General features: G+C 46.4%; 1 protein-coding gene across 1 annotated transcript; it reads right to left on the bottom strand.

Moving 5' to 3' along the window:
* Positions 1-125: 125 nt before the first annotated feature.
* On the bottom strand, positions 126-11,069 carry CFD (complement factor D). The gene is made up of 5 exons (XM_063146932.1): positions 10,967-11,069; positions 4,800-4,956; positions 4,017-4,161; positions 1,526-1,783; positions 126-745 (listed from the first exon to the last, which is right to left on the bottom strand). The coding sequence occupies exons 1-5, from the start codon at positions 11,025-11,027 to the stop codon at positions 590-592; spliced, it is 777 nt and encodes a 258-aa protein (XP_063003002.1). The 5' UTR covers positions 11,028-11,069; the 3' UTR covers positions 126-589.
* Positions 11,070-14,308: the final 3,239 nt, after the last annotated feature.

The following is a 14,308-nucleotide window of genomic DNA, read 5'->3' on the forward strand; positions in this document are numbered from 1 at the left end:
AAGAACGTGTATGAATGAATGGCTACATATTAGCCATGTCACCAGTCACAGGATTTGTTCTTGGAATATATTTTTTTCAGAGATCTGCTCAGGCTACATTGAACATTTTAAGTAAGTGTACGTAGGCAGAGTTGCAGCTTTACGACATTTAATAAGATATTTTTTTAAAGTATAAATGTAAACCAATGTGTTGTATTGATCACTTTTGGTATAGTTCCTGAAGAAGGCCTAGAAATATATCATTCAGAGCTGAAATATATCATTCAGAGGTATTCCAAGGAATAAAACCTTTTTTTGCTTTTCTTCTCTCTCTCTCTTTTTTTTTTACACCCTGGGATTTTGTCTCTTCTTTTCACCATGTGCTTCTGGATGTTCTCCAGTTTCGTCTGACTTCCGTATTTCTTCTGTGCCCAAATGGAAAAGGGAAACCCTCCCCTACTTTCTGTTGCTGTGTTGACCTCTCTTAAGGAAGCTCTTTTCTCAATGGTGTTTAATCTCGTAAAGTTTGTCATGTATCTTACATTCTTGATGCTGAAAGATTCCCAAGCAAGTATTCATTCATTCATTCATTCATTCATTCACCATGTGGTTAATTGCTCGAAGCCAAGACCCCAGTAATCCAGTCAACATAGGGAGGGATCCGGGTATAAATTCCGGGTTTCTTCCAGTTGCCACAAATACGGGAGCCAGTGGCCACGATCCCTTCCGCAATGCCGTTGCAAACAAGAGGTCCTCCAGAATCTCCCTGAAAGGGGGAAGCAAATCAGAAATACCAGATATCACTATTTACAGACCTTCCGGTTTTTTAAAGCTAAAATGGAGGGTGGAGGAGGGCTTGCTGCCTTTGTGCCTGGCTTAGAGGCTTCCTAAAAGCATCGAGTAGGCCACTGCAGCAAGCAGGTTGCTGGGCTAGTCACAGAATCATAGAATAGCAGAGTTGGAAGGGGCCTACAAGGCCATCTAGTCCAACCCCCCTGCTCAATGCAGGAATCCACCCTAAAGCATCCCTGACAGGTGGTTGTCCAGCTGCCTCTTGAAGGCCTCTAGTGTGGGAGATCCCACCACCTCCCTAGGTAAATGGTTCCCTTGTGCTGCTCTAACAGTCTGGACGTTTTTCCTGATGTCCAGCCGGAATCTAGCTTCCTGTCACTGGAGCCCATTATTCCGTGTCCTGCACTCTGGGAGGATCGAGAAGAGATCAATGGAGGCTGGTGGCTCCAAGGTCAGTGGGTCGGTGAATCTGCTCTGGGTTTCAGTCAGAACTCGGAAGGTGCTCTCTGAGGTGCAAAGGACCCTGGACAGCTCCTTTAGACCACTGACTGGTTCTGACTGAAACCTGGAGCGGATTCACCGCCCCACTGGCGTCAGAGCCACCAGCCTCTTCTGGAGCTAGCTGGCCCTTTTGCCTGATTTTGCAGCCCTCTTCCTGCTATTCCATGAACACAGACCCCCACCCACCGACCCACCCACCGCCTGCAACCTCTGCAGAAGTGCTTCCCTTCCCTCGCTGCCGTGCCAGGGCTACCTTGCAAGAATCCTTCTTCCTTGATTCAGCGCACATCATTTTTTCCGTCACACTGCCGTCGTGGTGTTTCCGTAAATTGCACTCTGTCCGGCTGATGATGCCCAGCTCCACAGCATGCAGCTTGTCTGGACGCCTCCCACTGTTGCTTGTGATGCCCCAGCCGGCCACTTCGCACCGGGTGCCAGCCGGCACCTCTCGGTCTTCTCTCTGGTAATTCAGGAGCTGCACATCTGGGCCCAGGGGCACATGCTCTTCAAGCTGCAGGGGTGATGGGAAGAGATGGTTCATAGAATCATGGAATAGCAGAGTTGGAAGGGGCCGACAAGGCCATCAAGTCCAACCCCCTGCTCAATGCAGGAATCCGCCCTAAAGCATCCCTGACAGATGGTTGTCCAGCTGCCTCTTGAAGGCCGCTAGTGTGGGAGAGCCCACAACCTCCCTAGGTCACTGGTTCCATTGTCGTACTGCTCTAACAGTCAGGAAGTTTTTTTGGGGCAAGGGCTGGTAGAGTCATAGAATCATAGAATCACAGGATAGTAGAGTTGGAAGAGGCCTATAAAGCCATCAAGTCCAACCCCCTGCTCAATGCAGGAATCCACCCTAAAGCATCCCTGACCTCTTGAAGGCCTCTAGTGTGGGAAAGCCCACAACCTCCCTAGGTCACTGGTTCCCTTGTTGTGGTGCTCTAACAGTCAGGAAGTTTTTCCTGATGTCCAGCCGGAATCTGGCTTCCTGTAACTGGAGCCCGTTATTCCGTGTCCTGCACTCTGGGAGGATCGAGAAGAGATCCTGGCTCTCCTCTGTGTGACAACCTTTAAAGTATTTGAAGAGTGCTATCATGTCTCCCCTCAATCTTCTCTTCTCCAGGCTAAACATGCCCAGTTCTTTCAGTCTCTCTTCATAGGGCTTTGTTTCCAGACCCCTGATCATCCTGGTTGCCCTCCTCTGAACACGCTCCAGCTTGTCTGCGTCCTTCTTGAACCATGGAGCCCAGAACTGGACTCTGGGCTCCACAAAGCAAGTGGCATCCAAGGTGACCATTTTTAACATGGGTGGAAAAACCTCAAGTCTGGAATCCCAATCTGGACCTCGGGGGAACCCCTCCCCTGGCCACGCCCTTTCTCCCCACCTCCTCGTGGCCACCTTCAGGTGGACAATACACACACATACACGCACAAAGGTTTAGGGTTCCCTCAATCTTGATAAAGAATAGGGTGGCGGCTGCGAAGGAGATGTTTAATAATAGGCGTCAGAGAGGCAACACTCTTCAGGTTTTGCACAGAGGATTCCCAATGTATCACACACAACTCCCCTATTACAAAACCAGGCCAGGGGATTTGGAACCTCCAAATCCAGGGAGAACCTTCTGATGAGGTCAGTTTCAGAAACTACCCTACAAAGAAGCCAGAACTAAGAGAAAACAGTCCCTCAGAATATTGGACTCTGAGTCCCATCAGCCCCAGCCAGCATGGCCCATGGTCAGGAGTTATGGGAGTTGTAATCCAAAACATCGGGTGTGGAAGGTTGCCCTGTAGGATATTATTAATAAGGGGGGAAGTAATTAATATTGGACCAGGTACAAATGAATCTTTGCTTGGTAAACTGAACCTACAATACATTTTGGTCACAAAGCGATGCAACAGCTTAGTCTTTCCATGACTCTGCCTTAAGGGGAAATCATGGTGCTTACCCAGTTCTTTGTACTTCCTGGTTCTTTTGTTCAATTGTTATAGGCTATATTACACGGCTGTAGAGGGGCGATGATTTGCTTTGAATTAATACTTCCCCTCCTTTCACTTCTATCGAGACAGCTCCATCTAGTGGTGGAAAATCCCACTCCCCCCCCCCCGGATATTACCACATTAAAAGCGCTTCTTTTCATAGCAGGATTTCCAGGGGATACCATGGTACATGTCCTGGTCATTGATGACGTCATGTAATGGACCCGAAAACTTCAGTAAGTTGTCAATTGCAATTGTGCAATAAATCACTTGTTTAGAAGAGGCCTTTGTTGCAAATTCTGCATCAGGATTCAGCAGGGGAGGGCCGCCTGTCAGGACTGGAAGCACTGAGGTCCACACATACCTCAAACCCCAACGCAGAAAATGCTTATAGAAACATCCCAGCATGCCCTTTCTGTAGGGTGACCCTATGGAAAGGAGGACTGGGCTCCAGTATCTTTAACAGTTGTACTGAAAAGGGAATTTCAGCAGGTGTCATTTGTATATATGGGGAACCTGGTGAAATTTCCTCTTCATCACAACAGTTAAAGGTACCTCTTTTTAATCTGGTCACTCTAGAATAGCTCCTGCAGCTTTAACTGTTGTAATGAAGAGGGAATTTCACCAGGTTTCCATATATACAAATGACACCCATTGAAATTCCCTTTTCTATGCAACTGTTAAAGATACAGGAGCCCTGTCCTCCTTTGCATAGGGTCACCCTACTTTCTGGGACTTGCATAGAGAACGGTTCCATGGCTCTCACCCACCTGCACAAGCAAGAGGTCATCGAAGTTAGTGTCTCGGCTGCTGCCAGGATGACGAATGAGTTGACGTACAGCGATGAGGCGCTTGTTTGGTTCAGGGGCCGAGAGCGAATGCGCCCCCACAAGGGCCTGGAACGTCCCATTGTCCCTGCACAAGAGACAACAGTTAGCTTGGCTTCATTGCTGCTTCAACCACGAAGCAGCTGCCCTTTTAGAAGAGGCCTTTCCCCTTTGCTCACCTGCCTCTTCTAAGAGGGCACCTGCCTCCTGCAGTTTTGATATGAACTTACATTTCATGTAATTTTAAAAATCTGCTGACACCTTAATCAGAAGCACCTTCACGATGTGTGCAGGTGTGTTTGCAATGTATCAAGGACCAAAGTCTTCCCCAACCTGGCACTTTCCAGATGTGTTGGACTACAACAGTCGAACAACATCTGGAGGGTGCCAGGATGGCGAAGGTTGAACTAAACGTTGCCACTCCAACTTTAGGCCAAGGTTTGTGCTTCATCTCCATCTCTTTAAAGAGCCTCACCTGCTTCTTTCGGCAGGTTCAAACGGTTGCTAAATGCACAAGGGCAAAGACCGTTGCTTTCCTGGCCAGCTGCCAGCTCTCCTTCGCTTGTACCAACATTAAGACAAACAACCATTAAAACGCAGAATATTATAATCCCTCCCCTATCCCACCCCGAAACGTACTTCTTCCCCAAATCCTATAGGAAGGAAACACGTGCGGAGCCATGCAGAGGATGGATCCCCCTCCAGGCAACACACAAAGACACTCACGCATCCTCCAGGCAATGGGCGGCGCTCAGCACCCACTGGTCCGTGATCAGTAAGCCCCCGCAGATATGTTTTCCATCCACCTGCAGCGACACCATGTAAGGCCTCTGGTGGGGGGGAGCCTCCCGGCCGCCCAGGATACGGCCCCTGGGCCGAGCCGCTGAGAGGGTGACAACAACAGAACGTTAGCCAATGCCTTTTTGGGTGGTGTTATAGGAAATAACCTTAATTCTGCCCAGAGACAGGGCAGAAAGCCCAAATATCTGCCTTTTCAGTATGTAAGGATCATAGAATAGTAGAGTTGGAAGGGGCCTGTAGGGCCAGGAATCTACTGAAACCATCCCTGTCTAACAGATGGTTGTCCAGCTGCATCTTGAAGGCCTCTAGTGCGGGAGAGCCCACGTCCTCCCTAGGTAACTGGTTCCGTTGCTGTACTGCTCTGTCAGGAAGTTTTTCCTGTTGTCCAGCCAGAATCTGGCTTCCTGTAACTAGTGCCCCATTATTCCGTGTCCTGCACTCTGGGATGATCGAGAAGAGATCCTGGCCCTCCTCTGTGTGACAACCTTTCAAGTATTTGAAGAGTTCTATCATGTCTCCCCTCCATCTTCTCTTCTCCAGGCTAAACATGCCCAGTTCTTTCAGTCTGTCTTCATAGGGTTTTGTTTCCAGACCCCTGATCATCCTGGTTGCCCTCTTCTGAACACGCTCCAGCTTGTCTGCATCCTTCTTGAAGTGTGGAGCCCAGAACTGGACACGATGCTCAAAATGAGGCCTAACCAGGGCCGAATAGAGAGGAACCAGGACTTCACGTGATTTGGAAGCTGTACTTTTATTAACGCAGCCCAAAATAGCGAGAAGAGCACTGTGGATCAGATCCAAAGGTCTGTTCAGGCCAAAGATCCCCAAACTTTTGGGGCCTGTGAGCATGTCATGGGCATTCTCCGTCATCAGTCACAAAACATCCATTTCCCAGAAGGCAAAGCATGAAGGGTAAAAGAGAAGTAATGTGCCTTTGCATTAAATACAACAGATCGATGCGTATTTGTGTGTGTGTGTGTGTGTGTGTGTGTGTGAGAGAGAGAGAGAGAGAGAGAGAGAGTTCCAAAACAGAAACCCAGTCTCATTACCCAAATTTGCTGCTGCAACACTCTCTTCATAGAAGCCAAAGTGCTGATGTGCAGGGAACGCACACTAGCTCCCTGGAAACCCCCGAGGATGTCCTGTTCCACGCCACATGTACCTTTCCTTTTTTCTGGGCAGCTGGGCATGCTTCAAAACAAAGCACTGGGCTGCAGCCCCCCCCCCCATATTTTTACTTCCTGCAGCTGGAGACATTCTTTCCCCCCCCCTCTTTAAATGTTTTATTGTTTCAAAAACACAAATAAACAAACATCGCAAAAACAACAACGAAACACACACACAAAACATTTGATTTTCTCCACAGCAAAGATATGTAACAATATTTTCTCTTACTCTATATAATTACAAAAAAAAACCTTCCCCTCTTTCTATTATCTTTAAGTTTTCTTCTTATTCGTTGAAGCCACAGATAAACAAAGTTTTTTTTCTGATTCCCGCAAAAAGCCAACAAGAGATTTCCATTCGATTATAAACCTATGTGTTGACTTTTCTCTAATTACTGACGTTTTTGCCAACTCCAACATCTTCACCAGCCATTCATCCATTGTAGGTAATGTTGATCCTTTCCACTTTTGTGCATATAATAGTCTCGCTGCCATTATCATATAGAAGAATAAGGTTAGGGTGGAGACATTCTTGAAATAAATGTGGTGCTAGAAAGCACTTCGCTTTGAAGCAGGCTAGCCCCACTCCGTGATAAACACCAAGGTGGGCGGGGGGCAGCAATGGAGGCGTCCGTGAGCACGTGAGCAGACACAGGTTTTGGCAATACAGGGGCACACATTCTGGTGTCCTGTGGCCACCCTGTTTCCTCCAGAAAGTCCAAAAAAGGGCATGTTTCAGTGGGCTGGCAATTGTGTGTGTGATGGTGGGGAGGACACAAATGAGTAATTGGTGCCCCCCACACATATACACACATCAACGTGCATAGTACCGAAGGCTGGACAAGTTACTGTCACAGGAAATCCCACAAACACCTCTCCCTAGGAGTAAAAAGAAAAAGAAAAGAACAGGCAGGCAGCTGTCTAATGGTAGGGCGCTTGCCCTAACAACTGCCTCTCCAGCACTGGAGCTTCAGAAGTAGAGGTAGACTGCCTCCCAACTTGGAGGTTCCATTTAGCTATTAATCCATGTAGTTACCAATCCTCCATCGAATCATAGAATAGTAGGGTTGGAAGGGGCCTATAAGGCCATCGAGTCCAACCCCCTGCTCAATGCAGGAATCCACCCTAAAGCATCCCTGACAGATGGTTGTCCAGCTGCCTCTTGAAGGCCTCTAGTGTGGGAGAGCCCACAACCTCCCTAGGCCATTGGTTCCAATTTCGTACTGCTCTTAGAGTCAGGAAGTTTTTCCTGATGTCCAGCCGGAATCGGGCTTCCTGTCACTTGAGCCCCTTATTTCGTGTCCTGCACTCTGGGAGGATCAAGAAGAGATCCTGGCCCTCCTCTGTGTGACAACCTTTTAAGTATTTGAAGAGTGCTATCATGTCTCCACTCAATCTTCTCTTCTCCAGGCTAAACATGCCCAGTTGTTTCAGCCTCTCTTCATAGGGCTTTGTTTCCAGACCCCTGATCATCCTGGTTGCCCTCCTCTGAACACGCTCCAGCTTGTCTGCGTCCTTCTTGAATTGTGGAGCCCAAAACTGGACGCAATACTCAAGATGAGGCCTAACCAGGGCCGAATAGAGAGGATGCAGTACCTCACATGATTTGGAAGCTATACTTCTATTAATGCAGCCCAAAATAGCATTTGCCTTTCTTGCAGCCACATCACACTGTTGGCTCATATTCAGCTTGTGAGCCAACAGTGTGATGTGGCTGCAAAAAAGGCAAATGCTATGAATTCCTCTCGTTCTGTGCAGCTAGCATGAACACTACTACCAGCGGTGCACCCCAGGGCCCCTAAATGTCAATCTAGAGCTGCCTTCCTTCCAAACATGCCTTCCAGACATTTTGGATTGCAACTTCCAGGATGCTGTCTGGGGCTAATGGGAACTGAAGCCCAAAACATCTGGAGGGCCCCAGGTTGGAGAAGTCTAATCCAGACTTCTAATCCAGGTTGGCAAATGGCCTGGCAGCAGCATCAGAATCAGGGCCGGTGCTGGACATGGCCGCAACCACACCATTCGTCCTTAAAAACATTTTATAGTTGGGGCCACCAGGACAGAGACGTGCATGGTTACCGACGCTCATTCGATTATTATTTTTGTAGTAAGGGATAATATATTTTAAATATATACTAACTTTTTCTGCAACAAAATTGTGCTTATTCCCCAGTAAATGCATTTAGCATGAGGTTAGCAGAAGCAGACTCTGTTTTATTCCGGTAGCCACGATGGTGCCACGAATCAAGTGAGTTTACAATGCAAAACTGTGCATAGAGTATTTCTTTTCGTATTGACATCGGCAAACGTGTTTGTTTTTATCCGTCACCCCAACATACCAGGAATGTAGAAGTAGTTATAATAGGGTGACCCTATGAAAAGGAGGACAGGGCTCCTGTATCTTTAACAGTTCTATTCTAAAGGAAATTTCAGCAGGTGTCATTTGTATATATGGAGAACCTGGTGAAATTTCCTCTTCATCACAACAGTTAAAGCTGCAGGTGCCCTGCCCTCTTTTAAATCTGGTCATAGTATAGCTGCAGTATAGCTCCTGCAGCTTTAACTGTTGAGATGAAGATGAAGAGGAAATTTCACCAGGTGCGACATACATACAAATGACACCTGCTGAAATTCCCTTTTCTATGCAACTGTTAACGATACAGGAGCCCTGTCCTCCTTTTCATAGGGTCACCCTAAGTTATAAAGCACAGAATGGCAGAGTGGAGGTGGAAGATAGAAATATTAATTGTATGCTTCACATATGAATGTCTAAAGCAGTGGTTCGCAATTAGCTAAGTACTGCGGACCCCTTGTTTTTCAAACGCCAAGCCATGGACCCCCTACTTTTGAAAATTTGTTATCTCTATGGTAGTTACCTGTGCGAAGCAATTTTTTGGAGAAAATAAGGGGTAGCCCCTAATAAGCAAAGGATTTTAGGGATACTAAAAAACAGACCATAAAATTTGTGAGATTACCACGGAAAAATGACAATGATTTAGTTAGGGTTAAAGACGAATTTAATTTTACTAACGTCTCGTTTACAATTGAACCTGTCGAGCAGCTACTAAGCCTAAATGTGATGGGAGAAATCATGCCTCTTTTTGTCCCGAACAATCCCTTCCACATCCGGTTCAATATTTCCTAATCTCAAATCTGGATCAACATCGAGCGGATTTCTATGCTTGTTCTTCGTATAACAAAATGTCGAAAACGTTTGTTCACAAAGATATGTGGAACAAAAGGAAAATAGACGTTTCAAAGCTTTTTCACCTAACTTCTTATAATCAGGAAAAACCTTCACCCAGAATTGGTCCAGTCTATATTCTTTGAAAAATGATTTCAAGGAACCATCACAAGTCAAGTCAACAAGTGCATCTCGCCGTTCCGCAGAGAGAGTTGTTAGTTGAATATCACCAGATTCAGAAGGATTCCTTCTCCAGGAGTTTTCAGGATTAGGTGCAGGGAAGGAATCTCTGAAGCTAGTCGCTAAATCACATAGGTGCTTTTGCACATGATGTCACTGTCGAAGCAAACAGAGCGTGGGAGACGGCGTATTTTCTTTTATTAAAATGCAGACCTTGCTGAGCTAATAGACGAATGATGCCATGGACCCCCTGGGTGGGTTATGTGGACCCCCTGGGGTCTGCGGACCACCAATTGGGAACCACTGTGGTCTAAAGCACACCCACCCACCCCTTAAGTGCAAGATCAAAAATTACCAAACTGTATCGCTGTTTAGTACAGGATCTGGGAAAAAAATTATCATTTCAGTAATATAATTTAGGGGCAGGGGTTCATTTTGTTGGCTGTGAATAAACAACTGGAAGGCAGAAATCCTTGCTGATCTACTGCAAATTTCTCCGAGATCTACCTTCTATCCAGACAATTTGTCTCAAGAAAGTGAGCTAAGCTAATCACCTCTAAAAATCAGTCTCGTTTCCAGCTTTAAACAGGTTGGTTAGCTATTCCCTCTCCCCAGGGAACTGTGGGTAATGTAGTTTTTGTGGGAAGGTCTCAGGTATCTTTAACAGAGTCCTCTAACTGTTCAGCAGTGGATAATGTTTTCCTCTTGCAACTCTCTTTGATCCCTTGTTCTTTCTGACATTTCTTCATTTCAGTCAATTCCTTTGAGAGTAACTCTCCTATCTTTTTTGCACGATGTACAATTAGATCATGGAATAACCTCCTGTTGAATAGAGTCAGCCAGGCTACCTGCCTATGGAGGAGGCTGTCTTTTGAATCTCTGGGTGAGTCCCTGGCCCTGTTCAGAAGACACCTTAACCATGGCTTTAACCACGGCTATTAAGCCAGAAAGCTGCTTTTTGGCTTAACCACCATGGTTAAAGCCATGGTTTAAGGTGTCTTCTGAATAGGCGCCCTGCCTCCCCAAACCTGGCAGGATATGTGGAATAGGGACTCATGCAGAAACACAGAGGAATGAGCTCCTTGGAAATTCTTACACATGCACACTCTAAAAATAAAACATTTTAGAGGCTAAAGGGTGCAATCTGCTCCAGATTTTATTTTGTTTTGTTTTTTAAAGAGAGGATATTTCAGCTATCTGATGTTTGGGAAACACTAGTCACTGTAAGGAGGACGGGGCTCTTGTATCTTTAACAGTTGCACAGAAAAGGGGATTTCAGCAGGTGTCATTCGTGTGCAAGCAGCACCTGGTGAAATTCCCTCTTCATCACAACCTTTAAACCTGCAGGAGCTATACTAGAGTGACCAGATACTGTTGTGATGAAGAGGGAATTTCACCAGGTGCTGCTTTCATACAAACGACACCTGCTGAAATTCCCTTTTCTATGCAACTGTTAAAGACACAGGAGCCCGGTCCTCCTTTTCATATGGTCACCCTGGAAGTGGATAAATGGGTGGGGGGAGCAGGGGGAAGTAAAATTTGCAAAACACCAACCGACTCACCACATGAAGAGATGCCCAAGAAAGCAATTAAGGGCCAGACTGAAGAAGGACCCATCTTCATTTCAGGCTTGGGGGGCTGACACTTCCTCGAACCTGGTGCCGTGTCTTGCTCTGCTGTGAAGCTCAGAACCTGCTGAGCTCCTACTTTATATATACACACATTTGAGTATAAACAGGAAATTTCCCAAAAATGCTTTGAGGTCAAAGAGGTGTCCTCGAGGCAGGGATTTTTCTGCAGGAACAATGTGCGAGGGAAACAGCCTGTCCCAGCTGTTTGCTTTGGCAACGGACACCCCTGTGGGATGCGTGTTGCTTCCTCTTTGAAACATGACATTTGAGAAAGAGGTTTGTTTTCCGTGCGAACTCTGTTTGTCCTTTCAGATTCAAATATTGCACCCTTTGAGGTCCCCGGTTTCATGAAGGGGCCCTAGAGTGGTTGGTTCTCCAAGCTTACGTTTTACTCCTGATTACAACCTTCGGCACAGATGTTTTTGGGCCTCAAACAAAAATAAAATGTCCAGGTCGAGATTGCAACGCATTTTACTCCCCGCTGTTGAAAAGACATGTAAGAATGGAGCTGAGCGGCAGGAAATCGTTTATAAAGATGCTGATCTGGCTCTCTGAGTTAGAACACTGTTGCATGCAGAGGGTCCATTTCATGGCTTATGAGTAGAATCAGAGAATCATACACAAGTAGAGTTGGAAGGGACCCACAAGGCCATCCAGTCCAACTCACTGCTCAATGCAGGAATCCACCCTAAAGCATCCCTGACAGATGGTTGTCCAGCTGCCTCTTGAAGGCCTCTAGTGTGGGAGAGCCCACCACCTCCCTAGGTCAATGGTTCCATTGTCGTACTGCTCTAAGAGTCAGGAAGTTTTTCCTGATGTCCAGCTGGAATCTAGCTTCCTGTAACTTGAGCCCATTTTTATTTATTTATTTATTTATTTATTTATTTATTTATTTATTTAGAATATTTATATACTGCTCCCCACTGAAAAAATTCAGAGCAGTTCCTGTCACTTGAGCCCGTTATTCCGTGTCCTGCACTCTGGGAGGATCGAGAAGAGATCCCGGCCCTCCTCTCTGTGACAACCTTTCAAGTATTTGAAGAGTGCTATCATGTCTCCCCTCAATCTTCTCTTCTCCAGGCTAAACATGCCCAGTTCTTTTGGTCTCTCTTCACAGGGCTTTGTTTCCAGACCCCTGATCGTCCTGGTTGCCCTCCTCTGAACACGCTCCAGCTTGTCTGCATCCTTCTTAAAGTGTGGAGCCCAGAACTGGACACAGTACTCAAGATGAGCCCTATCCGGTGCCAAATAGAGGGGGACCAGTACCTAGCACGATTTGGAAGCTAGCCATTGAAAGACCCTCCATTAATCTTTCTCTGTGTTGGCAAGAACCTGTAGTCAGCAATGCAGCTCAGGGTGGTCCATGGGGCCAAAGTCCAAAGCCCTACAGCCCCCAAACGACCACCCAGAACGCAGCAGCTGATGAGGGCATCAGGAGATCAGACACAGACTGGTTTCACACAGCATGCTGACCCACCGTGGGTTATTGTGTAGGGTGACCCTATGAAAAGGAGGACAGGGCTCCTGTATCTTTAACAGTTGCATAGAAAAGGGAATTTCAGCAGGTGTCATTTGTATATATGGAGAACCTGGTGAAATCCCCTCTTCATCACCACAGTTAAAGCTGCAGGTGCCCTGCCCTCTTTTAAATCTGGTCACAGTACAGCTGCAGTATAGCTCCTGCAGCTTTAACTGTTGTGATGAAGAGGAAATTTCACCAGGTGTGATATGCATACTAATGACACCTGCTGAAATTCCCTTTTCTATGCAACTATTAAAGATACAGGGGCCCGGTCCTCCTTTTCATAGGGTCACCCTATTATTGTGTTGCCTGAATGCTGTGCGCTTTCTGCAGTGTGGGTTACCGTGTTGTTTGAACACAGCACATTTTCTGCAGGGTGGCTTGTTAGCCATGCACTGTGGTTTATTTTTCTCCAACAAGCCACCTTGAGAACCCATGGCTTCTTGTTGGGTTGTCCAGGGTGGTTTAAAAGCCGCACTGCATGGCTAACGAGCAACCCTCCGGGAACATGCTTCATTCAGACAACACGATAACCCACTGGGTGAAGTAGTGTGTTGTGTGAACCCGGACTCCATTTTATTCCTGTAGTCATGATAGTGCTATGATTTAAGTGATCTTAAAATGCAAAACTGTGCATGCGCAGAGAATATATTTTTCAGGTTTGACAAACATTTTTTTAATTATTATTCCGCCTTTTGTCCATATAAGGAATGTAGAAGCAGTTGTAAAGTATGGAATGGTGGTTGTGGGGTGGGGTGCGGGGAAAGAGAAAGGTTTGCCGTGTGCTTCACAACTGAAATAATACATGTGCCCCGTAAGTCCATCAAGTCTGGGGTTCAAAATCACCCAGCTGCACCAATGCCTTTAGCAAAACCTTCCCCTGAGAGTTTCCATTGAATTTTTAAATTAGGGTCACTTCTATTCTTTGGTGTTTTGGTCCACCGACATTTCTCTGTAAAAATCCATCAGTGCATTAGTTCACCATAGCCTTGGTGCCGTCCAGGTATGTTTGACCAGAACTCCCATCATCAAGTGCCATGATGGCAGTGGATGATGGGAATTGTAGTCCATGACATCTGAAGGATACCTGGTTGCAGCAGCAGGCCATGTCAAAAAAGTTACAGGTCAACTCCCTTGTTACTGCATCCATTTTTCTCTGAGCCTGCCTGCCTGAAAAAGAACCCCAGGTGTCTCAAAGGCTTGCTTCCGCTGTGTTAAAAGATTCAAGCAGCACCAACAAAAAACTAAAGGCAATGTGTGATGCAAGCTTTCAAGTTTCACAGAACGCTTCTTCAAAATGCTTATACTATTGGATTTTTTTAAAAAAGCCTATCCCCTCATTTTGAAGGGAGGAAGGGGTGTGTCCTGTTTCCCCATTTAAGTCTTAAGATGGCAATGAAGGAAGCCCTCTGTGAACTAGTTAGGAAGAGACCCACCCACCCCACTTTGAAAATATATTTTTTTAAACCACCAGTTATCAGAGTCTTGCTCTAGCACTGTGTAGGCCCCTTGAGAAGCAGAAGAAACATGAGCTTGTCCAGTCAATTCCTTGGGCTACTTGCTGTGCTCTTCACTATGTCACTAGATGGTGCTGGTCCTTCATGAGCCTGGAAGACTGAGGTCCTCCTCCTCCTCCAAAGGAAGAAATGGAACTAGATGGAAGCTGGGAGCATCTTGTGTCCTACCTCTTGAGGTCTTCCTGGAGGCATCTAACTGCCCACTGTCAGAAACAGGATGTTAGTCTAGAGGGG

Source organism: Elgaria multicarinata, chromosome 23 (genome assembly GCF_023053635.1).
Source record: "Elgaria multicarinata webbii isolate HBS135686 ecotype San Diego chromosome 23, rElgMul1.1.pri, whole genome shotgun sequence".
In the NCBI taxonomy this organism is placed as follows: Eukaryota; Metazoa; Chordata; class Lepidosauria; order Squamata; family Anguidae; genus Elgaria; species Elgaria multicarinata.